General features: G+C 50.2%; 1 protein-coding gene across 6 annotated transcripts in view; it reads right to left on the reverse strand.

Moving 5' to 3' along the window:
* Positions 1-2,481: 2,481 nt before the first annotated feature.
* The window catches only part of WDR93 (WD repeat domain 93), a 35,048-nt gene continuing 12,916 nt past the window's right edge, over positions 2,482-24,613 (reverse strand). The window contains exons 8-17 of one of the 6 annotated variants that reach the window (XR_004422359.1): positions 20,704-20,788; positions 18,658-18,829; positions 16,920-16,990; positions 16,261-16,347; positions 15,129-15,248; positions 13,597-13,810; positions 12,131-12,189; positions 10,494-10,650; positions 9,953-10,154; positions 2,482-2,804 (exon numbers count right to left, since the gene is read on the reverse strand). Coding sequence is in view for 5 of the 6 variants with exons in the window: in XM_033100219.1 (XP_032956110.1) it covers positions 2,705-2,804; positions 9,953-10,154; positions 10,494-10,650; positions 12,126-12,189; positions 13,597-13,810; positions 15,129-15,248; positions 16,261-16,347; positions 16,920-16,990; positions 18,658-18,829; positions 20,704-20,788 (1,272 nt within the window). In the remaining variant the exon portion in view is untranslated. Of the gene's footprint in view, positions 2,805-9,952; positions 10,155-10,280; positions 10,412-10,493; positions 10,651-12,125; positions 12,190-13,596; positions 13,811-15,128; positions 15,249-16,260; positions 16,348-16,919; positions 16,991-18,088; positions 18,321-18,657; positions 18,830-20,703; positions 20,789-24,613 lie in introns of those variants that run through there. The other 5 variants (XM_033100219.1, XM_033100221.1, XM_033100220.1 and 2 more) reach the window with 5 other exon arrangements.

Raw genomic sequence — 24,613 nt, forward strand, 5'->3', positions numbered from 1 at the left:
TATATAATTGACTGGTTTTAGTATATTCATAGTTGATGTAACCATCACCACTATCTAATTTTAGAACATTTTCATCACCCCCCCAAAAGAAACCCTGTATTCCACTCCCCCACCCCCATCCCACTACTCTATTGTATTCTGTTTCTAGAGATTTGCCTGTTCTGAACATTACATATGAATATATCACATGCCGTGTGGCCTTTTGTGTCTGGCTTTTTTCACTTAGCATAAGGTTTTCAAGGTTTATTCAATGTTGTCTGTGTTTCAGTCCTTCCTTTCTTTTTATTACCCAGTAGAATCCCATAGTACGGACAGACCCCAGTTTATTCGTCCACTGATGGGATGGGTTTGTTTTGAACCCACCTCGGGGATCATTTCCAGGGCTCCAGTCCAGGTCTGGAGGGGCAGTAATTCAGAGTGGGGTGGAGGGTCACTGCCCTGTAGTTGGGGCGCACGTTGGCCACATTTGGCCTGCAGAGTGGAATCCCAAAGCAGAGACCCAGCTGCGGGGGAGGGACCTCACACCTTTGCTCATCACCTCACCTTCCAGCACCTCCACCCCCAGCTCACTCTCCCCCTCCAGGACCCTACGCAGGTTAGATGGGAGCGTTTCTCCAGGACCCTACACAGTTTAGGAAATCTATTTGCATGGCAAAGGCCCTGCGGTTTAGAATGGGGAATTAAAGTTATTAGCAAGTCTTTTCACAGATAAGTGGGGCTCGTTGGCCAGCCCCTCCCCTGCGGAGGGGCTCTCCTCCGTCAGAGCTGGGCCGCCCACCATTTATTAGCATCTGGGTGTGATTTTCATTAACAGGTCCCTGCTAATAAGACCAAGGATTGGAGGTGGGAAGGGTCGCCTCCCAGCACTCCCCGTCCCCACCCCTTCCTGGGCCAGCCCCACCGCACAGCAGCCGGAGGAAGCCCTGCGTGCCCAGTCAGAGGGACAGGACAGTCACCAGCGCCAGGTAGGTGAGCCATGGACACATGCTCTCAGTTCTCAGATAACCTGTGAGGTAAGCCCCAGCGAAGGGGGAGGTCTTAAGGATGCGAAAGTGCAGTAAGGACCGGCTCACTGATAACGTGGCGGTCCAAAAGTTCAGTGGCTGCACTGGGATGGGGCCCCAGATGTGGCTCCAGCACCTGGGTGCTTACCCACGGGTGCATCTCATCTCGCCTGGGGCCCTGGCAGGGTGCCTCGGTCTGGCGCTGTCTGGGGGCACGCTTGCTGGAAGATGGGAGTGAAAGGGATGGTGTCAGCATGGGCGTCCTTTCCCGCAGAGCTGCTTGCATAGCCGGACTGATCAGAACTCACGTGAGGGAGAAACAGACGTGTATAGAGCGGTGACCATGGGCCAGGCTCTGTGCTTAGGACTTTAGATTCACCATCTAATTTCAAGTCACTTTAGCCTCTGGGCCAGAGGTGAGGCAGGTAGGTACGTCATTTTACAGGAAAAGGTCAAGGCATTTTTCGCGAAACTAGTTCGTGGCTATTGGGGTGGGGACAACTGTGAGTGGTAGTGGACAAATCCGGTCTTTGGAACAGCCCTGGCAGTCAAGCGTGCGTGCATGCATGCATCTCGGGTGTGAAGTAGAGCTTCTAGGGCACGGGCAGGAAACGCGCTTCTGCTTGTTGACTGCACATGTCGCTCCCGCTGAGGCAGCTGTGCTGTGTAGACGACGCTGGTGCTGGATGGGCCAGTGTGTGAAGGTGGGGCAGCTAAGCCGATCTTCCTGTATTCAAGACAGGTACTCAAGGACGTGCCAGGCTCACACTATGAATTGGGGGCGGAGGAAGGGGAGTGTCTTCATCTAGGAAAGGGGACATGCAGCTTGTCAGTTCCAGCGCCGTGAGGAAGGTGTCATGCTAACGGAGCTTGTGTATGACCCAGGGGAGGAGGTAGATGGGGACACAAAAGAAGCTGCCATCACAAACCCTATGTGCAGTTGGCTTCTGTGGGCAGTTATCACGGGGGAGGCTGCAGTTCTCAAAGGCACCACATGGTGTCCTCAGAGAGGCAGGCATAGCCCTTTAGCTGCTTTCCTGGGAAGGGCAGTTACTAGAGAGGGGAAAGGTGCCTCTCTGCCCTGCTCCTCTGCCCCCCAGGTCCTCCAGCCTCTTCTAAAGTTCGCAGGCCAGCAGGAAAGGGGCAGTAGAGGCACGGTTCCTGCCTGCCACCTCTCCTGGCACCTCTGTCTCGTACACCAGTGTGACCTCAGGCAGTCACTCAACCACTCTGAGACTCAGCCTCTCCAATGCGATTCCATAAAGGTTATGAGCCAGCACAGGGAGGGGAAAGAAGTGGGTGGAGGAAAAGAGGGGCCACAGTAGCTGGGGTGGGTGGGTGTCTTACTCAGTTGAGCAAAGTGGCTCTCCTGGGCGGGTGAGGCGAGTGGTCCCCGCTGGGGTTTGGACCGTGGGGAATGAACACACCACAGCAACTCTGGAGTCTGGAAACAACATTGCTGTTTATTTGGGTGACATATCTGTCTGCCTGAGGGCTCTGACAAGCGGCATAGTGGTTGAAGCCCCCCAAAATAGTAGCTCTCCCCTTCCTGGCTCTGTGGAGGTCCCAGACTGCAAGTCCAGGCCCCTCGGGCCTGCTGAGCTGCAGTCCTTTGGGGCTGTGTCTCTTCCTCCGAGGGCCTCCTGGGGCAAAGCCTGTGCTGCTGAAACCCTTCCCCAGGGCCCGGGGCTGCGGCCCCGTCACTTCTTGGTGTTCTCTGTCTGGAGAAGCAAGGAGTACCTGTGCAGCCGGGTCCAGTGCTCCTGCTGCTCGTTCTCCTTGTTCTCCCGCTTCTGAAACCTGGGGCCACACAGAGGGAGATGAGAGGAACCTGCTTTGTGCTGTGGCCCCCACGCTGGCCTTCAGGCTCCCAGGGCTGACCTTGACCTCCCTGTGCTCATATCAGGAACTCTCCAGGGGACACACGTGTGCTTCACCTCTGTGTCCTCAGGACACACAGCAAGCACCCAAAACACTTTTACTGAAGGCCTGAGGGGTAGCATTCTAAACCGGGAGGTGGACAGTGGCAGATGGCACAGTGACGTTAGGAACGGAAGTCTGTTTGCATGGACCAACATGAAACATGTCAGAATGCCAACAACTCCATTTAATAAGCTAGCAACAGGCATGGGTACAAGTGTTGGGAAGACCAAAGTGACCAAAACAGCCCCTCTTTGTCCCCAGTGTAGTAAGGGTGATAAGAGTGAGAGGACATTTGTAGAAGGAGGCGTTTAAATGCAACAGAGGTTATAATGCAGATAGGAAGAAGAGATGGACCCTGCCTGCGGAGATAGAGTTTGAGTTGGGTCTTTTAAAAAATAAGAGGGTGGTTTGTTTGTTTGTTTCAATAACAAGTGAATGCATGTTCAGTACAGAAAAATGAGAGAAGCCCAGGCTCCACCCCCATTCTGCATGCAGAGTTGGCCCCTGCAAGCAGGGGGGGCGGGGCCTCTTCTGGGAAGGGGTGCAGGCTGCCCAGGTTTCCGCCTCAGCTGCCTGAGTGAACGGGCGGGCAGTGTAAAGCTTAAAGCAAGCAGGAGGAGGAGCGCTTTTAGGGGGAAGACAGTGATTACAGCTTTGGATCCATTTCGAGGCTCTGCCCGGGGAACACCACGTGGAGATGTGTCTGCTACTCAGTACGTTAAAGCCTTTTTAACCTAAAAAAGTAATCTATACATTGCTTTAAAAAAAATCAAATAGATTGATTTTATACGATTAAAAGTAAATAAATTACACAAGTTAATGATAAGTCATTAATATATAACAAGTTATACAATTGTATACAAAAAGCATACAATTAAAAGTGAATCTCTTCACTTTAGATCCTTATTTTCTTTTCCCACAAGCACGGACATGCAGATAATCCTGTTTTTAAAAGCTGAAATAGAAGTGTGCAACACACGGTTTTGCATCCTGCTTTTTTTCACTGAAAACAGAGCCTTGACATCAGTTCCGGCAGCTGCACTCAGATCTGCCTCTTTCTTTTTCCCTGTTGGTGACACTTAGGGTTTCCAGTCTTTTGCTAATGTGATCCAGGCTGCAGTGAAGGCCTCTGGGGCCGTGTCTTTGCCTGTGTGTGGTGGGGGGAGGCAGTGTGTGTGCAGGTGGGAAACTCGGGCTTTGGACCCGTGCGGCTTGTGTTTTACACCCTGCTCCTTCATTTACAAGCTGGTGCCCTTGGACGGGCCATTTAGCCTCAGCTTCCTCACTGTATGGCAGGTATAATAATAGTAAAAAAATAAGCTGTGCGCACAGAGCGTTAGCGTTGTACCTGGCACACAGTGGGTGCTCAGTCAAGGTTCATTTTAATTGCGCTCCTGCTGATACGTAAGTAAGTGACGGTGACATTGCTGGGCCAGGGGATCCAAACAACATAGAATCACTGAGCGACCACCCAGGAGGCAGCCGAATAGAGGGAACTAGGACAAGGTTTAAGAGGAAGACCGGAAATAAAGCCATTAATGTGTTAAAGAAAACGGGGGTGAGTTTTCAAAAGCCACGTTGGTGCGTCGAAGGGCTTTCTTTGGTGACCTAGTGCTGAGGAATGGCTCACCTTTCCTGCACGCGCCAGGCAGCGTCCTACAAGGAGGTACGACTGCCACCCATTTTATACCTGAGTACACTGAGGTCTGCCCCGTCGTGCGCTCGAGGTCCCCGGTGCACCCCCGGTCATACTGCAGGTCTCGCACCCCGAATTTGAAGCTCTTTATAACCGCCTCTCGGTGAAGCCTAATGGTGTGTGTGGGGGGGCTGGAGACTCGACGCCACATTTGAAACTTCCCTTTGGCTGAACAAGCCACCAACATTACTCCTACCCAGAGACAAACTGGGAAAAACTAGTCTCAATATACTGACAGAGAACTCTGAACATCGAAGGAAATGAGCCCACGCAGAGGAAAAAGACCGAAGCCACGGAAGGAGAGAAACATACGAGGTACATACACCACAGAAGACACGCGACCTCCTTACTTTCCAAGTGACAGGATTTCCGTCCCTCATGTCTTGGCCAGTGCGGAGAAGGGGTAAGGACATGGAGTGACCAGCATCTCTCCAGGCCGGTGGGTACAACTATCACAGTTACAGATGCAGGGACCCTGGAAGGCTGCCCCTAGGGATTTACCCTACGGAGACACTGGGACAAACGCACAGAAGGGACCGTGTGAGGATGTCAGGAAGGTGGGGCCTCCCCAACGGTGAGTCGGCCGTGGTTGGGGAGCAAACGGGAGAAGAGGGCAGCCGTGAGTTGGCTACAGTTCCTGGGAGCCGGGCGCGGGGTCAGGGAAATCAGGGGCTGTGGAAGTGGGAAGGTGCCTGCTTGTTTGCTAACATGGGACCATGGGGGGCACATGTGCCGTGATTAGGACCAGCTGGTGGAGGGGAGGAGGTTGCACGGACAAGAAGATCGTGGTGTCCTGGGGGAGGGGTGGCCTGGGACCCCAAATGCAGGAGGAAGTAATTGTCTCATTAGGGGCCGGGTGGCTCTTTCTCTGAATCAGGAGGCGGGGGGGGGGGGGGGGGGGTGTGTGTGTGTGTGTGTGTGTGTGTGTGTGTGTGTGTGTGTGTGTGTGGTGTAGGGTGACTGTGATGCAGATTACAGAGCAGCCAAGGGACCGCAGTGCCCTGGGAAGCAGAGGAGGGCTTATCCACCTCAGTGGAAGCTGGGCAGGGCGTCCTGCGTGGAACCAGCCTGGCAGCAGTGTGATTCCCTTGGGAGTGCTCAGGGCCAAGGAGGGATTGGGGAGGTGCCGGGCTTATCTGAGGCTTGGCATGGACTGGCAGGAACCCCCCGGAAAAGCCCTCTATGGCACCCGAGAACGCCATCCCTCCACCATCAGCAAGCAGAGGTTTCTCCCTCCCAGGATGGCGTAACAAAGTACGGCTGCTGTCTGTTGTTTATAAGTGAGGTACTGACAGGGTGTGCGAACATCTTCCAAAAAGATGCACCATCCATCCGCAAAGTGGGAGGGCAGATGGACTTCTGCTCTTCCCCACAGCGCCTCTGACTTCAGGCAGCCTGACTGCTTGCATGTCGGGTCTATGCGTCTATAGATAATTTTCCAGGCAGTCATCCCTTTGTCTCTCAAGAAAGGCAAAGGTAAGTTAGGATGGACCCCCCATTTCCACACCAGGGATAGTAACAAAGGCAGTCAGAACACCACCCCTCACCCTCCTCCTGCAGCCTCAAGGGAAATGTCACCTGGTGTCCCCATGGGGCCCGCCTGGTCCTTCACCAAGGGAGCCCAGTGGGCCCCAGGTCTGCCGGGTCATCCCAGAAGCCTCTGCCGGCAGAAAGCTGGGTGGGTAGAACCTGTACCTTTCTTGGCCTTGCATTTCACAGGGAATAAAGGGAGAAAGGGAGGGGAGGGGAGGGCGACTGTTTCTGTCTGCTTCCTGGTGTCTTGAAATTTCTGTCTGTGGTCAGAAGTTTGACCCAGCTGGCGGTGGCAGACACTAAAACGGAGGGAAGCCAGATGGAAATGGTGCCCTGGAGGCCCGGGCTGGATGGGAGCAGGAGCCAGAGCCAGGCTTGGGGGCAGCAGGAGGGTGTGTGGCTCTTTCACAGGACTGGCCTCCTTTCAAAGCCCTGAAGGCGGGCTCCATTTATACTGCTCCTTCCCAAAGGCCCAGGGCAGATTTTGTGAGAACAATTTGGACAGACTCTTGCAAGTCTCAAACTTTGACTCTATTGCCACATGAACCCATTGCCTTAAAGTTTCACCTCGTTTTAGGGCCAATGGAAACTTTCAGACAAGCTATAAATAGAAAAAAAAATAGGCTTAAAATCTTTGAGGCGTCCATGGATATGTGTGGTAAGCAACAAGAGTAAAATGTTAATGGCAATCTAGGTTGTGGGTGTGTGGGTGGGACTGAGATTGTTTTCAAAGCTGCTGTGCGTTTGAAAGTGTTCATAATATGGGTGGGTACCCTTTGGGGAAGGCAGATATCAGGCCTCAGAGCAAGGAGAACAGGAAGGCCTTCTTTAAATGGTAGTGCCTCCCGATTTATCGCTGGGACCCGGTTCAGAAAATGGGTGTTTTTGGAACACTGTGATTAGGCCCAAGTAAATATTCCTTCGAGCACGGCTTGCAGCAACCACAGGGTGCGTCCCTCCCAGCTACTGCTGGGTCCCTGGACCCGAGGAGAACATCCCTAAGTTCCCTCTGCCCTGTGCCCCGGTGCCCCACCGAGGCAGTCCCACTGACTTCGGCCTCTTCCTTGCACCCAGCACTGTGGCCCCTTCCCGGGAGGGGTCGGGATGTGGCGCCTGGGAGTTAAACTGTTGACCTGGAGCAGAGACAGTTGGGGGGTGGTGTGGAGGAGACTGGAGGAAGTCACGGCAGAAGGGCCTGTCTTCTCAAGAGAAGGTGAAAGCTGAACAGGCAGCATGATCTCAATTCAGTGGAGTATCCGAGGAAAAGGCCTGGAAGGACATGCACTAACATAATGGTGTGGCCGGGATTTTTGCTGACGGCATTATGGGTTACTAAGTTTTCTTTTTTGCATTATCTTGTCTTCTACATTTCTACAAGTGCAGATGTAACTTATAACAGAAATAATGAATATCGTTTGCAACGGGGAATTACTCTTATGGCAGTGGTTCTATCCTTGAAACCACGTTTGCGGGCTAAGTGGGGTTTGGCAGGGGTCTGAGTACTAACCGCCCCGGCACCGGCGCCGTGGCTGAGGGAGGGAATGTCCCTTCGGGCCTGAGGCTTCCTGAGCTGACCAGCTCTCTGCTGGCCCGTGGTCTGTTCCCACCCACCGGTAGGGTAGCCAGTTAGCTTTGGGTGAAGTGGGGTGGCTCGCCCTGGCTAGGCCGGTAAAAGGAGGGGTTTAGACAGAAAATGGACAGAAATGTTAACAGGCTCGTTAAACAGTTTGCTGAGCGTCATCAGGCCAGAGCACAGGGAGACCCATGCCGTGCCCTCCCCCAGGGAACAGCCTCGCTGTGCCATAACCTCGCCTCATACTCGTGACTTTCTGTCTTTTTTTTTCCCCCTAAGCATTGTTTTAAATTTACCAAAATAATGCTTATTTTTTGTGTGTGGAAAAGTTGCAAATACGGACAATACTGAAAAAACAAAAACACATACTTCATCATCCAAATATAACAACTGTTACTATTGGTGTATACATTTTCTGTCTTCTCTCTTTTACTTAATATCAGGGATTAGACTGTAAATAGTATGTCATCATTTCCTCCACCTTTTTATTTTGGAAAATTTCAAACCTGTAGAAAAGTTGCAAGTAGTACAGTGACCCTTCACTTGTGTTCACCCGCTGTTAACATTTTCTCTCCCTCTCTTTCTGTCTCTCTCTCTAAATATTTTTCTGGGTTTCACCCGCTGTTAACATTCTCTCTTTTTGGCTCTCTCTATACATGTTTTCATGGACCACTGGAAAGTACGTCGTAGACATTGTGATACTTCACCCTTAAATTCTTCAGCTGCACCTCCTAGGAACAAGTCATCTAGTATCAAAATAAACTTCCATGTGAGGAGTAGCCAAGCATTCTGGGTAAATGTTCAAGCAGGGGAAATGTCACCTGTTCCCTTCTTCATTATCTTCCTTCCCCAAGACCCACTGGCCACATACACGCCTCTCCTGATGAATAGCACGCTTCCCTCCGTGAGATACCAAAAGGTCCCCCCAAAACCCACCACAACTCCGAAGGAAGTAAATGCGGCAGGAAACTGCAGTCATGCGGGGAGCTGTGGTGCCCCTCGTCGTGATGTGTAGAATTTTCCCAGGATTAACCCAGAGGGGACCCATCATCATGGTTCTTGTACCTCCATTCATTGAGTGACTACCCTGTGCCTAGCACTTTGCATGTATTATCTCACCAAATACCTTCAAAACCTGAAGATTAGGCATCATTGAAATATCCAGAACACAGCCTGGCACATAGTAGGTGCTCAATAAAAACTGTTTGAATGAATGAGGAAACTGAGGCTCTGAGAGACTAAGTAACTCACCCAAGGTCTCACAGTAAGCGGTAGAGTCCGAACTGAAACCTGAGTATCTACTCTGTTCCTCTTGAGGAAAGAGTAAGTAGAGGAAGGGAGACGTGGTCGTGAGGGGATGTTGTGGAGAAGGGAGCAATCCCAGAGTCTCCGAGCTCACACTACAGACAGACCTCCAGTGCCCGGAAGGGAAGAGACCTGCCAAAGTCACTGGCCTGGGATGAGAATACAGGGCCCCGCTGATGATTCTTTCCACCTAAAATGTACAGTCAGATCATGGCAGAAATCAACAAGATTTCGCGAGTCCCAGAAATCTGTGGTGCATGGATCAGAAGAGAGACCTGATTCTCCAGAATGGGTTGAGTCACTTCCTTAGGCTTTCACAGCAGAAAGGATGCAAGTGAGTGCTGGCAGGATGGGGGCGGGGAAGGCAGAAAGGGGCGGGTAAGAGGAGAAATGCCAGCCATAAGCGTCTGTCTAGAGTGGATAAAGGAAAGGGGTCTTGGACCGCTATGGACTCTATGGGCCATGTGGTCTCTGGTACAGCCTCCCTCTGCCGCTGAGCCCCAGAGAGGATGTGTGTAAGCCCATGGCCTGACTATCCCACTGAGGCTTTCTTTATAAAGAACAGGCAGTGGGCTGAATTTGGCCCCCAGGCCGTCATTTACCAACCCCTGCCTTCAGTGACTGTGTCTAATAGCCCAGCTATGCTTTAGAAAAATCGAGAAGGCAGAAAAAGAAAAGACAGCTTCGACAGGAAGGAAACACCAGCTGGAGCCTTCTTTCCCACTGGCCTGAACTCAGTCCTCCCTTTCTACCAAGCCGAATGTGAATGGGAGTGTGGTTCACGGGCTGCCATCCATGGAATCCTTCAGTGAGGGGAGACTGTCAGTGCCGAAAGGGTCTTACCACCAAACCACCTCCTCTTCCTCACCCAGAGCCAACCCCAGTTCTGTGCCCGGGGGGACAGACCCAGAACTCTACCTCCTCTGCAGGAAGCTCTCGCATCTTTTCTCCAAGGGCAGCATCTGGGCGAGGACCATGCCATCCGTCAGGTCAGTTTGAGAAATGGTGCAGTTCCTTACGGTGTTTTCCAGGAGTGGGTAGGCGTCGAAATGAAAATAAAAGACAGAAGATTGGATGTCGCTGGCACTGTCGGTGGACTCTGGTTCCCCAGGAGGGTCTCCTAGGATGGAACAAGAGCGCCGTGTTCTGTATGATGATGATTTTCTCGGTGGTGTCTGTGGCCCAGGTGGGTACGTGGGGGCTGCTCTCTGCTTACAAAGTCTGGGTCCCTGGGGCTGAGCTGTGAGGGGCTCACTTGATCTGCAGCAGCAGGAGTCCAGAGACAAGGCCACTGGCATTTCCTCTAAGTGCCTGGTGAGGACTTTTGGTCTGTGGTGGCCGGGGGCGAAGGGTGGGAAGCAGACTGGTCACCCTAGGCTTTGTGAGGGGACTAAGAGTCAGGGAAATGGTCAGCCGGCCACACACCTGGGCAGCAGCCCTCGTGGTCCCCCTTCCATACCTCGGAGCAGGAAATACGGGTGCTGTAAAGACACGACGAACACTGGCGTCCAGTGCCCCGCCGGATGGTGGGCTCCTGGAGGAGCGAAGGCGCAGACGATCTGAGGCTTGGCCACATCCAGGAGTTGCACAGAGCCATTCCTGGAGAAGACCAGCACCTGGGAAGCAGAAGGACAGTGAATGGGGGTTTCTCTACTACGTCACTCACCCCAGTAGGAGTTAGAGAAGCAGCTGGACATAGAAGTGACAACAGAGAGAACTGACGAGCTCTGGGGCTCACAGCCCCTGTCCCTGTTCAGGGGAATGGCAGGTGTGTATGTGAACCCCGTTGGGGCCACCACCAGCAGCAGGCCCTCATCCAATGCTGTGTCTGTCCCCAGTTTGCTCTGGCTTCTCTTCCCAGCCCCCTGGCATCTCTGCTGCAGAGCCAGCCTCCGCAGGGCCAGGATCCAGTTCTGCATCGGGCAGATGCCCCTCCCTCCCACCTCCCGGGCGCCTGCTTAGTCCAGCAACACGTCCTCACCTGAGAGCTGAGTCAGCCTGTCTCCTGCCCAGGCCCTTCCTCTGCAGATGAGCACGTGCCACTCACCCAGCCTTTACAGAACCCTCCCCGACCCTGCGTCCTCCTCCCGCTGCCACACCAGGTACCCTTTCTCACACCCACGTCCTCCCGCTACTCCCCCTCCCCGCGCTCCATCTGTCCCCCGTGGACACTAGTATCCGCGAGGTACTTGGTTTCTCTTCAGCACAGGAGGGTCTCCTCCCTGAGCTTCCAGGAGTCCCTTCCTGGTGGCCCTGGGGTGTCCCTGTTAGTCACTGGTGAGCTCATTTTCCCTGTCCTGTCAGTGATGGTGGTCCCCCAGCGAACCCCTTCTCCACCCACTCCTCGCTGACCAGGCGTACCTGCTGGCCCCATGGCTTTAACTACCAGTACCCGCTGGTGAGCACACAATCTGCACTTCCAGCCCTGGGCTCTCAGCGCCTCCTGGGGGGGTCCTACCAGCCCTTCCCCCCTGGCAGGGCCACACCACAATCACCCTTTCCCCCCATGCCTGCGTCCCTCCAGCGGGCCCTGTGAGGCTTAGGGAACCAGGCTCACTGCCTCCTTGTCCTTAGGCCACAGCAAGGCAGCCCAGCACTGTGGAGCCTGCCTCCTCACTGACACCCCTCCCTGTCCGTGTGTTGCTCCCCTGCTCCATCCCCTACCCCATACAGGGCTCATGCACACCCTCCTTGGTCTGGCCCCTCTGCCTCCACCTGGCCTTCCTGTGGTGCCCGGACAGCGTTCTCCCGCCTCCATCGTGCTGCCCTCTTAGCTCCCATGGCTCGGCTCAGCTGTCCTGTCACCTCCTCCAGAAAACACCCCCCCCCCCCAGTGACTTCTGCAGGTTGTTAGGGGACCCCTGTCTCTGGTCCATGGCACCCACTGCGTCACGTACCACAGCTTTTCTCATGTTTAGGGCAGCTGCCTGGGGACTCACCTGTCTGCCCTCCTGAATTGTGAGCTCTGTGAAGTCAGCGACTGTCTTTCCTACCTGTGTACCCCAAAGCTAGCCTAGCGCCTAGCACATGATAGGCCTTCAACAAATGTTTGTGAAGGAAACATGGAGACGTTCACTGAAGAGGAACCTACCATACCGGGCAAGGCTGGGACGGGGGCCACTGCACAGATGGCCTCATCCAGGTGCTTGACAGGCCTGTGGGAAACGGGACACACACTCATCCTTGGAGTTTCAGAGCTTCGCTTTCCTCTCCTAGGCAGAGGTCCTGCAGGAACGCTTGTATACAAGCATCAGGAGGCATGGTGGAGATGGTGCGTCACAGCAGAAACTGGGAGCGGTACAGTGGGATACAATGCAGCGCGGAGGGTAGGAACGGGCTATGCAGGAACGGGCTATGCAGGTGCGAGGCTCGCTCATGAACAATGTTGCAAAGCAAGTTAGAGAATAAATAGCACTGAAAAGCGTGTTGGTGGATACAAAGAATATGACGCCACTTATGTTCCCTCCATATGCAGTTAAGCAGTAAGTTGCTTGGAGATACCAGCATATGGATGTGGCTAATTTTTAAAGGAATTCAAAGGAATGAATTTAGAAAAATGAGGTGATGGATTGGAAAAAAAAATTGGCCCTAATGTTTGGCAGCAACTCCCATCGGAAAGTGGAGTCTGTCTTTCCACTGCTTGAATGCAGGTGTGACCACATGACGAGCTTTGTCCCAAGTAACACAAGCTGAGGCTGGGAAAGCATTTGTGCAGGGCGGCTGCCCTCGCTTGCTGCTGGGGACCCTTCAGCTACCAGGGGATGAATCCTGCAGGAGAGGCCACCAGAAGGAGAGCCAAGTGCCCTGGCCACAGCCTACCAACTGCCAGGTGTGTGAGTGAGGCCAGCTTGGACCGTCCAGCCCTTAGCCGGGCTGCCCGCTGCTGCAGGCACATATGAGAGCTGAAGGAAGACCCAGCAGAAGGACCGGCCCACAGAGTCAGGGGCTAAACAGTGACTGTCCTCTGAAGCCATCAAGCTGTGGGATGGCTTATTGTCTACAGCAGTAGGTCAGGCATGAGGCAGTTACCTCTGAGGAAGAGAGAGGAGGTGAGCAGGGAGCAGGCCACAGCCTTACCTGAACTGGGGATGATATACTTCTTACGCTCAGCGGTGGTTATGGGGGAGTCTGTCTCCCTCTGTCTCTAGCTCTGTCTCTCTCTCTCTGTGTCTATCTGTCTGTCTGTCTGTCTGTCTGTCTCTCTCTCTCTCTCTCTATATATATATATGTGTATACTAAATACTTATTGTATAGATCTTTTGCATGCATAAAATATTTCATAATTTAAAAGAGAGAGAGCCCTTGGGGAAACTGATAAAAGGCTGTGGTTATTCTGGCAAAACTGACCCTCGTGGCTGTGTGGGACATGAAAGATGTCATCTGTGCCATCATGCAGTTTTGTTAGGAAGATGTTATATACCCCCGTATAGGAGACACTGGTGGTCTTGAGAAGCTCGTCGGGAGAGTGGTGCCTATAGGAAAAGTGGACTCTGGTCGGAGAGGTGTCAGTGTTTCACTAGTACATAGCGTCGTCTGCCCCATCCTGCCCTCAAGCCACTGACCTCTCAACAAGCACACGGCTGGTGGGTCCCTGGGTTCCTTTGGCTGCCACCAGATGGAGAGACGCGTCTGTGCACAGCACCACACACATGATGTGGGATTTCACTGGACCCTCAGGATACATGTTCTGTCCTTTGTGGACTACGAAGTATTTTAGGAAGTGAATGCTTTGGCAGAAACATCCCTCAGGAAGAGCGATGACCCCAAGAGGGAATCCTGGAGAGCAATGACACACAAGCAGGTCAGGAAGGGGATGGGGATGCAGCCTTGGGTGCTGGGATGTGGACCCGCAAGTTTAGGAGGGATATAAGGACAAAACGAAGCACTGGGCACCCCCTTCAGGGGCCCCCTTCTGAGTATGGAGTGGAGCTGGGGGGGGGGCAGGCTCAGCACTGGAGCTGAAGGAAGGGGGCTGCAACCCCGCCACGCACTGACCCCCAGCTGACCATGGAGGTCGCGGTGCAGCAGGGGCAGTGGTTTCAGGCACGAGAAGGAGGTGCTAGGTGCTAAGTCCTGACCAGGTGCTAGGAGACAAATAACAAGAATTTATCACCCTCCAGAAAAACGAAAACACGCTATTGGGCAAGGGATTGTGAAATGACGGTCATGCTTCTGCTCTTGACATAACCTTCGCGACTTCAGTAATGCCGTGGGTGCGACCAGTAAACGTTCAGGAGCGTTGTTTTAGCGGTGTTTATCTTAGCACTCAGTGGGGAACACGTCCCCGTTTGAAACAGCCACCGAGTTCCTCAGATGGAAAAGGCCCAGGTGAGGAAGGTGTCATGGACGGGACAGAAGGCCCCCTGAGAATAGCCAGCTGTGCTATCTGATCACGAGCTCCCCAGTAATCAGGGCGCCATGTCTGCGTCTCCTCACCTACGCGTCTGCCGGGAGGGCTTCCAGGGAAGAAGGCCACCTCCACTGTCAAATGAACCACACATTTGTAAACTGACAGACCACTGATTCAGTTGTGGCTTTTGTAAAAGTTGGGTTAGAGGGAGACGCTCCCTTAGAGGCTGGTCAGTTTGGGGTAAATAGATACCTTTGCTTTTCTGCATCGACAGAGCTGGCCCCAGGGACCCCACCGAGGTGCCACCCACCCAGAAGAGCTGCTGGTCGCGCACTGACCACTGTGTAGGTCTCTTAGCTTCAATAGCAAAGAGCCTCCTGCTGCTGGGGTGGGGGGAGGAGCAGGAAGGAAGACCTGGGGGCTGGGAGGAGGGCTGGGGCCGCTGTAATCTCAGGTGCTGTCTGGAGGGTGGCGGTGAAGGGAACGGGTGGGCTCCGGGACCTGGCGTCAGGCCCAGCACAGCAAGCACTCAGTAACCGTATCGGGGAGCGGACGTGTTAGCACCGGTTAGGTCCAATAAATGTTCGTTGAATGAGTGAATGAGGCGAAAGCAGGACCAGCACCCCAGGGTGACTTCAAGAACAGTGGATCTGAAAGAAGGCCCGGAGCCTGCAGGAGTTCAGAGCTCCCGGAGTCTCAGTCCCTGGAGATCCATCCAGGTGTTAGGCAGAAGTGGGGGCTCACCTTCGGCCAGGTCCCACAGTGTGAGCACACCGTCCTCGCAGGCCAGCACCAGGTAGGAGCTGGAGGAGCTGAGCTGAGACACGGCAATCGGCGCAGCACAGGGCCACACGCCCTCGGGGTCTAGCGGGAGGATACCACTCCACTCACCAGCCTGCCCCCCCCCCCCCGGACCCCGCACCCAGCCATCACCTCCACCTGGACAGCCTGAGACCTGGACTCGACTGCCCGTCTGGGACGTGGGCAGGAGCCCTGTGAGGACTCCCCAGCGCTCAGCTCTATATACTGCTAGCTCCTTCCTTAGGATAACGTGACAAGTCACACTGCTGTTCCACTGCAGCTAACAGTGAACGAGAGCTGATTAGCACTTCACGCATCATTTCATCGAGTTCCCACCAGGATCCCATGCGTTGGGTCTGGTTAACACCCCGGTTTCACAGATTAGGAGACTGACACACAGAAGTGACTGACTCGCGCAAGGTCACACAGCCAGTCAGTACAGAAGCTGAGATTCGATGCCAGGCTCTGGGGTGGAAGGAAAGAAATGCTTCCCTTGCAAATCTGTCAATGTTACTTTTGAAGTATAATTTAAAGTAAAACATAAGTGTAACAGCTCAAGGAATTAATGACAAAGTAAACTTTGCTCATGCAACTGCTTCCACAAATTTGTAAAAAAAGCAAACAAACGACCATCCGTATTTTCCTGCATGCATTTCAGTTTCAAAGAGCTTTCACATACGGAAATTCTGGATTTTGCTCTTCCCAACAAATGTGTGCAGTAGACAGGGGTGGTGTCATCAATCAGCTCTACGTCTCAGATGAGAAACGGGGATTGGGGCGTCAGATGACCGGCCTGAGACTACAGTTTGTGGACAGTTGGGCTGGGCCTGGACCTTAGCTGCCTAAGGAACCCTGTGGACCTGACTGGGCTTTGTCCCTATTGATCTGTCGCCTTTAAGAAACATGACAGCTCAGAGACAGAGCCTTCGGGTCACAACACTGCCACTAAGCCACCCCCTTCTGCCTGCACAGCTCCACTCCCCTAAAGCGACACTGAGGTGTCAGTCACGTGCTTCCAGCAAAGCTGAAGGACACGGTCTGAGCGTGGGCAGCCCCCATCTCAGCAGTGACGTACCAACTCTATCCTTCAGGGTCCGGTTAAGTGAATAGAGGAAGAAGTTGTGATGTCTAGTCCAGTGTATGCCCAGGACACAGGCTACCCCTGGGAAAGAAGAGAGGAAAGGGGAGTCGTGTGGGGGGTCTGGGTGGCCGTTGGCTTGTATGGGAGGTGTTTGCCCAAGAGGAAGTTGGTTTGAAATCCAAAGTGGTTTGTTCTACTAGACAGCACCCAACAAAAGGGTGAGCTTCCCAAGTGGAGGGGCTGAGCCTCCCAGGAGGGCTGCTCCTAGGGCCAGCTAGCCTTCGTGGGCAGGGAGAGCGAACAGTCACACCTGTCCGCATCTGCTTTCGCACCTAGATCAGTCATGTCCATGTGGAGGTCAGTGTTCTACAGAACATCTACAAAATGAAGTCATATTCAGAAGCAGCCTGGTGGCATGCACGCTCACACTCGCCTCTGTGCCAGGTCACCCCTGAAGATAGTGCCAACCTCCATTATTGGGGAACTGGGCTAGGAGGACCACACATCCAACCAGGAACTGTGCAGCTGCAGCTGGCACCTGCAGCTGGCACCTGCTTTCCACTTGGTCCCCTCCACTGTGCAGGTTTGCTGCGTGGAACTTCCCTAAGGGGGCTCACTGAGGCATTCCCCCAGCACCCCATCCGTTCATTTACCTGACGGGCTCTTGACCTCCATTGGCATTGCCGTTATGCAGCTAGGAAGGAGGAAATAGAACGTGGCCGTACTGGGAAAGAAAGAAACACTAGTCAGAGCCATGGCAGGCTCCTTGGCAAGGAGCAATGCTGGCAGACTCGGTACTAGGACCAGAAATGGGTAGTTAAGAGGGCCCTTCCCAGGGGTAAGAGCCACGGGGCAAATCGCATTCTGGCTGGTCCTGGTGGGCGCAGACCTTGGAAGTTGTTGAGAGCAGGGCGGGCGGAGCGGTGGAGTCTCTCCCAGGCTGGGAATAGCACCCCACCCTTGGGGAACACCCCTTAAGGACCTGACTTGGGTGATGGGCACAAATGCTCTCTTGTCCTGGGGCCGTACAACCAGTGGTGTGTTCATAAACTGGCTCTCGTTAAAGAAAAAAAAAGCCCCGATTTCCTGATGTATAGGGTTTGTAGCTTTTTCTGGTAGAAATAGTCCCACGATGGACAATTACCGATGGTTTCACAACTGGCACAATTCCTAAGTGCTTAGCTAGGCAGTACACCCTTGAACCTTGCTGGGTTCCAGTTCAGGTCTCAGGTAGTTGCTCTTAGGGCTCAGCCCTAGGACTTCGTGCCCTGAAGTGAGGAAACTCAAGATCCACTTGATGGCAAGATGAGAGGTTTCACTTCCGTGTGAAGCCAGAACATTCCTGAGATCTACAGTAGCTGTGAGGAAAGCTAGTTCCTGAAACCAGCTCCAGCAGACACTTCAAACGCTTGAGCTCAGTTTTCACAGTCACAAGGTGGGGTGAATGGGGCCAACCTGCTGACCAGGGTTAGAAAGTGATGTATCTTTTTTTTTTTTTTTTTTTAAAGATTTTATTGGGGAAGGGGAACAGGACTTTATTGGGGAACAGTGTGTACTTCCAGGCCTTTTTTTCCAAGTCAAGTTGTCCTTTCAGTCTCAATTGTAGAGGGCACAGCTCAGCTCCAGGTCCAGTTGCTGTTTTTCTAGTTGCAGGGGGCACAGCCCACTATCCCTTGCAGGAGTCGAACCGGCAACCTTGTGGTTGAGAGGACGCGCTCCAACCAACTGAGCCATCCGCGAGCTCAGCGGCAGCTCAGCTCAAGGTGCCGTGTTCAATCTTAGTTGCAGGGGGTGGAGCCCACCATCCCTTGCGGGACTCAAGGAATTGAACTGGCAACCTTGTGGTTGAGAGCCCACTGGCCCATGTGGGAATCGAACGGGCAGCCTTCGGAGTTAGGAGCATGGAGCTCTAACCGCCTGAGACACCGGGCCAGCCCGTGATGTATCTTAATAATTACACATTAATATGTTACATTTAGGAAGACTGGGTGTAGATAGAGAAACATGTTAGCAGTGGTGACTTATGGTCCCATCTCTGGGATCTTCTGTGTTGTCTAGGTAATCAGGAAAAAAAAATAATTTAAGAGATGCTATCATACATAAAAGTGTAAAGTAAGCTCTATTTCTCATCTCCACAGCTATCTACTCCTTCTCGAAATGCATGATCTCAGCCTTTGTTCTCATTCTGTTTAAACAGTCTCTGTACAATTTGTCAAAAGATCTGCTGAAGTTCTCAGAAAAATCCCCCAAACCAGGAAGAGCTCTTAGGCCCCAGATTAATTCAGGTCCTCGAGTTGATTCCTGTGTGTGCCCAGAGAGAAGCTCGGGGGGAGGGGGGGTCCCGGGGGGGCAGGGGGATCGGGCCGGCCCTCGGCCCTCCTCCCGGCTCACCTGAGCGGCTCCTCCTCCCACTCCCCGTCCAGGTACTTCTTGTATGTGGCCTTGAAGATGGCCGTGTGCTGCTCCCACTGACTGTCCTTGATGAAGTGATTCTGCCCCGAGCCCAGCCCGTAGCTGTCCTCTATCTTTGCAAAGACTTCCAGGGGGCTTTTAAAGGTGGTACCTAGGTTGCAAATATTCCAGAATTGGTCACGCCACCTGGCTGCCCCCTTCCGGATGTCCCCCTCCTTCCTCCATGCTTCCCAGTTTCCTGCAGAATCCCTCCTCAGCCGGCCGGCCTTGCTGTGTCTTCTCTTGGCCTCTCTCTGACCCCACCGCTCGGGGGGCACAGGCCACGAGCAGCTGCGCTCCCTCCTTTTACTTCTGCAGCCCCATCCCAGTGCCATTTCCTGATCCCGGATGACAGCATCTCCAAAGGAGGCCGAGGAGAACGTTCACGATGTCACTGGAGACCCGAGGTCACTGCTGCCGTCCCCTCAGCTAGGAAGGCCCCACCCCGACCAGGACTGTCCCTATTCAGCCACCGCTGAAGACCCACCCAACTAGGTGGCCCCAGTCTCCCCCTGTGCTTACATTTGTCCAACTACCTGTCTGGACGCTTAGACATCCTTCATTTTAATGTAGTGAAGTTTATCCTTTATTGTAAGTTCTTTTCGTGTTTTGTGTAAAAAGCCTTTCCCTACCCAGAGGTCATAAAGCTATTGCCTTATATTATTTTCTAAAAGCTTGATTGTTTTAAAAGACTTTCATATTTACTTCTGTTATTCATCTGGAATTTATTTTTGTGTGTGATATGAAGCAGGGGTCAGGTTTCACTTTTTTTTCCATATGGACAACCAGCACCGCGTATTGAAATGACTGTGCTTTATCCACTGTTCTGGAATGCTACCTCTGTCAGGTATCACCTGTCCATTTATGCTGGGGTCTCTCTCACCTCTGTCCTGTTTCACTCATCTATTTTCCTCTCTACTATATTTCTATATTTTATATATATGTTCCTTTCTATCTATGATTCACTCATCTTTCTATCTTTCTTAATTACTGTTGCTTATAATAAATCTCGATGGAACAAATCATATCATCACGTTCTTTTACATGAGTGCATTGGCTCTTCTTGGACTTTCGCATTTCCCTCTTTGTTTTTAATGGTTGCAAAGTATTCCTTTGTATGAGTGCACTAGATTTGATCTAACCAGTATTTGCCTCCATAAATAACACTGCGTGAACATTCTTGTAGCTGCATCCTTGAGGTCATGTGTGAGTATTGAGAGGATATGCTGTGTCCTCTGCCTACAGTGGACTTCCCTTCTGCTCCTCCTGACCAACTCCTACTTATTGTCCGAAACCTTCCCAAAGGTCCCTCTGGTAAACCTTTGCCTACTCCCGGGACAGAGTTAGTCACTCCTTCCTCTATGTTTTCATGGTGCTGGGTGTTCCCCATTGCTGCACTTATCACATCCTACTATGGCGGTTTCTTTCTATTCTGCCTCAGTGGACCAGCTGCATCAGGGCACAGGAGTTGTGTCCTACTCATTTCTCTGCTTGGCCTGTATTACTGGCACTCAGCAAATACAGCAGGTCTTCAAATAACGTTTCCTTATAATGTTGATGAGATGCTGTGGGGACTTAACTCTCGTTTATCTCAATTAGTGTGTGGTAAAACTTGTTTCCTTATACATCATTTCACTGAAAGTCATAGAACCTATTGACGGCATTAAGTAAGGACTTACTGTACCGATTAATGAACTAACACAGGAATGTAGGAATGAGTGAACTTCAACTAGCACTCAGGGAAAGATCTCTCTCTCCGGATCTCCCAATTCCGTTAGTTAACTGTATACTCGTAACGTTTGTCATTTTTGTCTTTAGGTCCCAGAGCTTGTGACTTTAAAAAAAATTCCTCTTCAGAACTATACTTGTAATTCAGATATTGCTGCTAATAAATACAAAAGATAGGAGTGTGGAAAAAGGCAAAGAAAGACAAATTTGAGAGATCAGTGGCAAAAGGAAAGAGAATATTGGTTGAATCATACTGACCCGTAACTGGTTTGGGTGGTTTGATCTTCATTATGTGAACTGGAAGACTCAACTTAATGTCTCCTTTAAAACAAATGTTTGTATCCTGCAATAAGGAAAAGACACAGATAATTAGCTGACAAAGGAGATAAAAAAGAATCATTAAAAACATTCACTCTAAAAGAAGGCAGAAAAAGAGGGGAAAGGAAGAAAAACAGGTGGGACAAATAGAAAGTAAACATCAAAGTGGTAGATTTGAACCCAAGCATATCAATAATCACATTAAATATAAATGGCCTAAACACCCCAAATAAAAGGTAGAGTTTGGCAGCATGTATAAAAAGGCAAGACCCAAGTATATGCTGCTGAAAACTCATTTTAAATATAAAGTCACAAATATATTCAGAGTAAAAGTATAGAAAAAAATAACCTCTTGTAAATCTAATCAAAAGAAAGCTGGGATGGCTGTATTAATATCTGATATTATAGATTTCAGAGCAAAGAATGTTACCAGGGACCAAAGGGTCATTGAATAATGATAAAATGATTAATTCATCAAGGGGCTATAACGTTCCAAATCCGTTTAATAACAGAGCTTCAAAATACATGAAGCAAAAACTCATGGAAGTGAAAGCAGAAATAGATAAATCTATAACCTTAGAGATCCCAACACTCCTTTCTCAATACTTGACAGAATAAGTAGACAGAATTAGTGCACTCCCAGGTAGGGTGACCGACGATACTAGTTTGCCTGGGACTGAGGGGTTTCCGGGGATGCAGGGCTTTCAGTGCTAAAACCAGGAAACCCCTGAGTAAGGTTATAAGAAGGAAAAGCAGTAAGGACGTAGAGACGTGAATAAGTTGACCAACAGCAAAACACACATTCTTTTCAAGTGCACATAGGACACTTACCATGATAAACCGTATTCTAGGCATAAAACAAAATCTTAATAACTTTAAAAGGTTTCAAATAATAGAATTAAATTATAAACCAAAAAAGGAAAATATCTGGAATATCTCCAGTATTTGGACATTAAATAACATGTTTGTAAATAATCCATTGGTCAAAAAAGGGGGGTAAAAAAGCAAATTAGGAAGTATTCTCAAGTATTTTTGAAAATAAGGACATACCATATCAAAATTTAAAGGATGCATTTAAAGCAGTGCTTAGATTGAACTTTATAGCACTCAATGCCTATATCAGAAAAGAAGAAAGACCATAAATCCGTAAACTAAGCTTCTACCTTAAGAAACCAGAAGACCAGGAAATAATTAAACCCAAAGTAAGCAGAAGAAAGAAAGTATAAAAATCGAACTGGAAATTAAATAGAAAACACAAAACAACAGAGAAAAAGAAATGAAAAACTGGTTCTTTGAGGTCAATAAAATTGACAAACCTCTAGTCATGCTGTTAAGAAAAAAAGAGAAAATACAAATTACCAATATCAGGAATTAATTACTAATATCAGATACATAAAAACAGATTTTACAGATAATAAAGGATGATAAGGGAATGTTATGAACCACTTTGAGCCAATAAATTTGACAACTTAGAAAAAATGGACAGATTCCTTGAAAGACTCAAAATACAAAAGTTTGCTTAAGAAGAGACAGATAACCTGAATAATCCTTTACGTGTTAAAGAAATGGAGTTTGTAGTTCCACAAGGAAAACTCCAGGACCAGATGGCTTTACTGATAAATTCTATCAAACATTTTAGGAAGAAACTTTACACAAACTCCCAGAAACTAGAAGAAGAGGAACACTTTCAACTTACTATATGAGGCTAGCGTCGCCTTGATAGCACAACCAAAGGTGTAATAAGAAAGTACAACTAAAAATACCGTTTATGACCACAGATACAAAATTTATTAACAAAATATTAACAACATAAAATCAGTGAGTTAGATCTGTGAACAGTTTATTTAAAAGGTACAAATAGGCTGGCCCGGTGGCTCAGGTGGTTAGAGCTCCGTGCTCCTAACTCCAAAGGCTGCCGGGTTCCATTCCCACATGGGCCAGTGTCCTCTCAGCCACAAGGCTGCCAGTTCAATTCCTCGACTCCCGCAAGGGATGGTGGGCTGTGCCCCCTGCAACTAGCAACGGCAACTGAACCTGGAGCTGAGCTGCGCCCTCCACATCTAAGACTGAAAGGATAACAACTTGACTTGGAAAAAAGTCCTGGAAGTACACACTGTTCCCCAATAAAGTCCTGTTCCCCTTCCCCAATAAAATCTTTAAAATAATAAAATAAAAGGTACAAATAAATAATGTTAAGGACAAGAAAGGGGAATAACTTAAGACATTTATTTTTACAGTATGAATATTTACATATTTATGATATGCAAATATACTGTATAAATATACAGATATTTACATATATCTATATGTATTTACACTAATTAAATGAATTATGATTGAAATTTGCTCAAAATTTTTTGAAATGATGGACTAATCACCGTGGAAGAAATGGGAAACATAATAAAAAATTGTACAGCTAAATAAGACTCCAGGACTTTTTTAGACCTGAGGTTGTGGGGGAAGATACCCAACTTTCTTTATAAAGCTAGCACAATACTGACACCAAATGCTGACTAGGAAACCACAAGAAAGAAACCACCACTACTATAGGCCAATCTCAGGTATGAACATAGATACTACCTGTGAACATAGAACCATCAGTTTGCTTTGCTGATATTTTATTTAGGGTTTTCATATTAGCAAGGCAAATTGATAGTGTAATTAAATGAATTATTGCCAGGTATGGACTGCCCAAGAATGGAAGGAAGAATGTTTCAACATTAGAAAATCTATGAATGCAATCCACTACATTAGCAGATGAAAGAAGAAAAACTCATCTCAAAAGATGAGAGAAAAGTATTTGATAAAATTCAATATCCATTTCTGATTAAAAAAAAAACCCAACTCTTAGCAAACAAAGACTAGAGGAACACACGCTTAACTTGCAAAAGGCGATTTATGCTAAAAGCTATAGTGAGCTCCAAGGTTAACAGTGAAACACTTGAATCATTCTCAGTGTCATGGACAGCCTACTGTCACCACTATCATTCAACATTTCACCAGAGATCCTAGAAAATGGAACAAGGCAAGAGCAATAAATAGGAGGGAAAATACTTGAAAGAGGAAAAGTTGCAGAATTTACAGTTACGATCGTCTGTGTAGAAAAACCCAAAAGTAGCAGCTGGCAAACCATTCGAACTAATAGCAAAGTTTAGCCAGCAGGCAACAGCTGAGACTGGGAAGGGAGGCCCCCAGGGTGTGACACTGAAGGAGGCGCTCACTCACAGGCCCACCCTGCGCCTGCCTGACCCTTTGTGTTTGCCCCTTAAGTGCCTCACTGATCTCACCCTAATCTTGACCCTGGGAGCCACGTACAGAATCAACATCCAAAAATCCATAGCTTTCCTATGCTCCAGTGTAGGAGACATTTGTCATCTCCTTGGCTCTCCAGCCCTAAACACGCTCTCTGTTTTGAGGGGCCTCCTCCATTGTGTGAGTCTGGAAGACTCTGTCTCCCTCTAAGGAACTGAAGGGGCCAAGTACTCCACCCGTCCGTTGGAGGTTAGTGTTGGCACATGACCTAGGCTCAACCAGTTGCATGTTCCTGCCCAGGGAAGGACACAGAGGTCCCCAAACAGTAATTAGTCACTGTAGAGACAGCCATGTAAGAGCCCCAGGGAGAGCCACCGTGGGAAGTCCAGCCTCATCTTTGCTGGCTGTATCTCCTGGGCTGCTGATATTCAGCAGTGGAGGTGGTGGAGGCCTGGCTACAGCGTCTTCACTGCCTTCCCTCCCTCGGTTCCTTCCAATTTTCTGAAACTTGATGTCCGTCCAATTTCTTTGCTGCAACTAAGGACCCGATATAGCTGTGGGCTAGCAATAGCTAGCTGGAAAATATAGACGGTAGAAT

Source organism: Rhinolophus ferrumequinum, chromosome 28 (genome assembly GCF_004115265.2).
Source record: "Rhinolophus ferrumequinum isolate MPI-CBG mRhiFer1 chromosome 28, mRhiFer1_v1.p, whole genome shotgun sequence".
Taxonomy (NCBI): Eukaryota; Metazoa; Chordata; class Mammalia; order Chiroptera; family Rhinolophidae; genus Rhinolophus; species Rhinolophus ferrumequinum.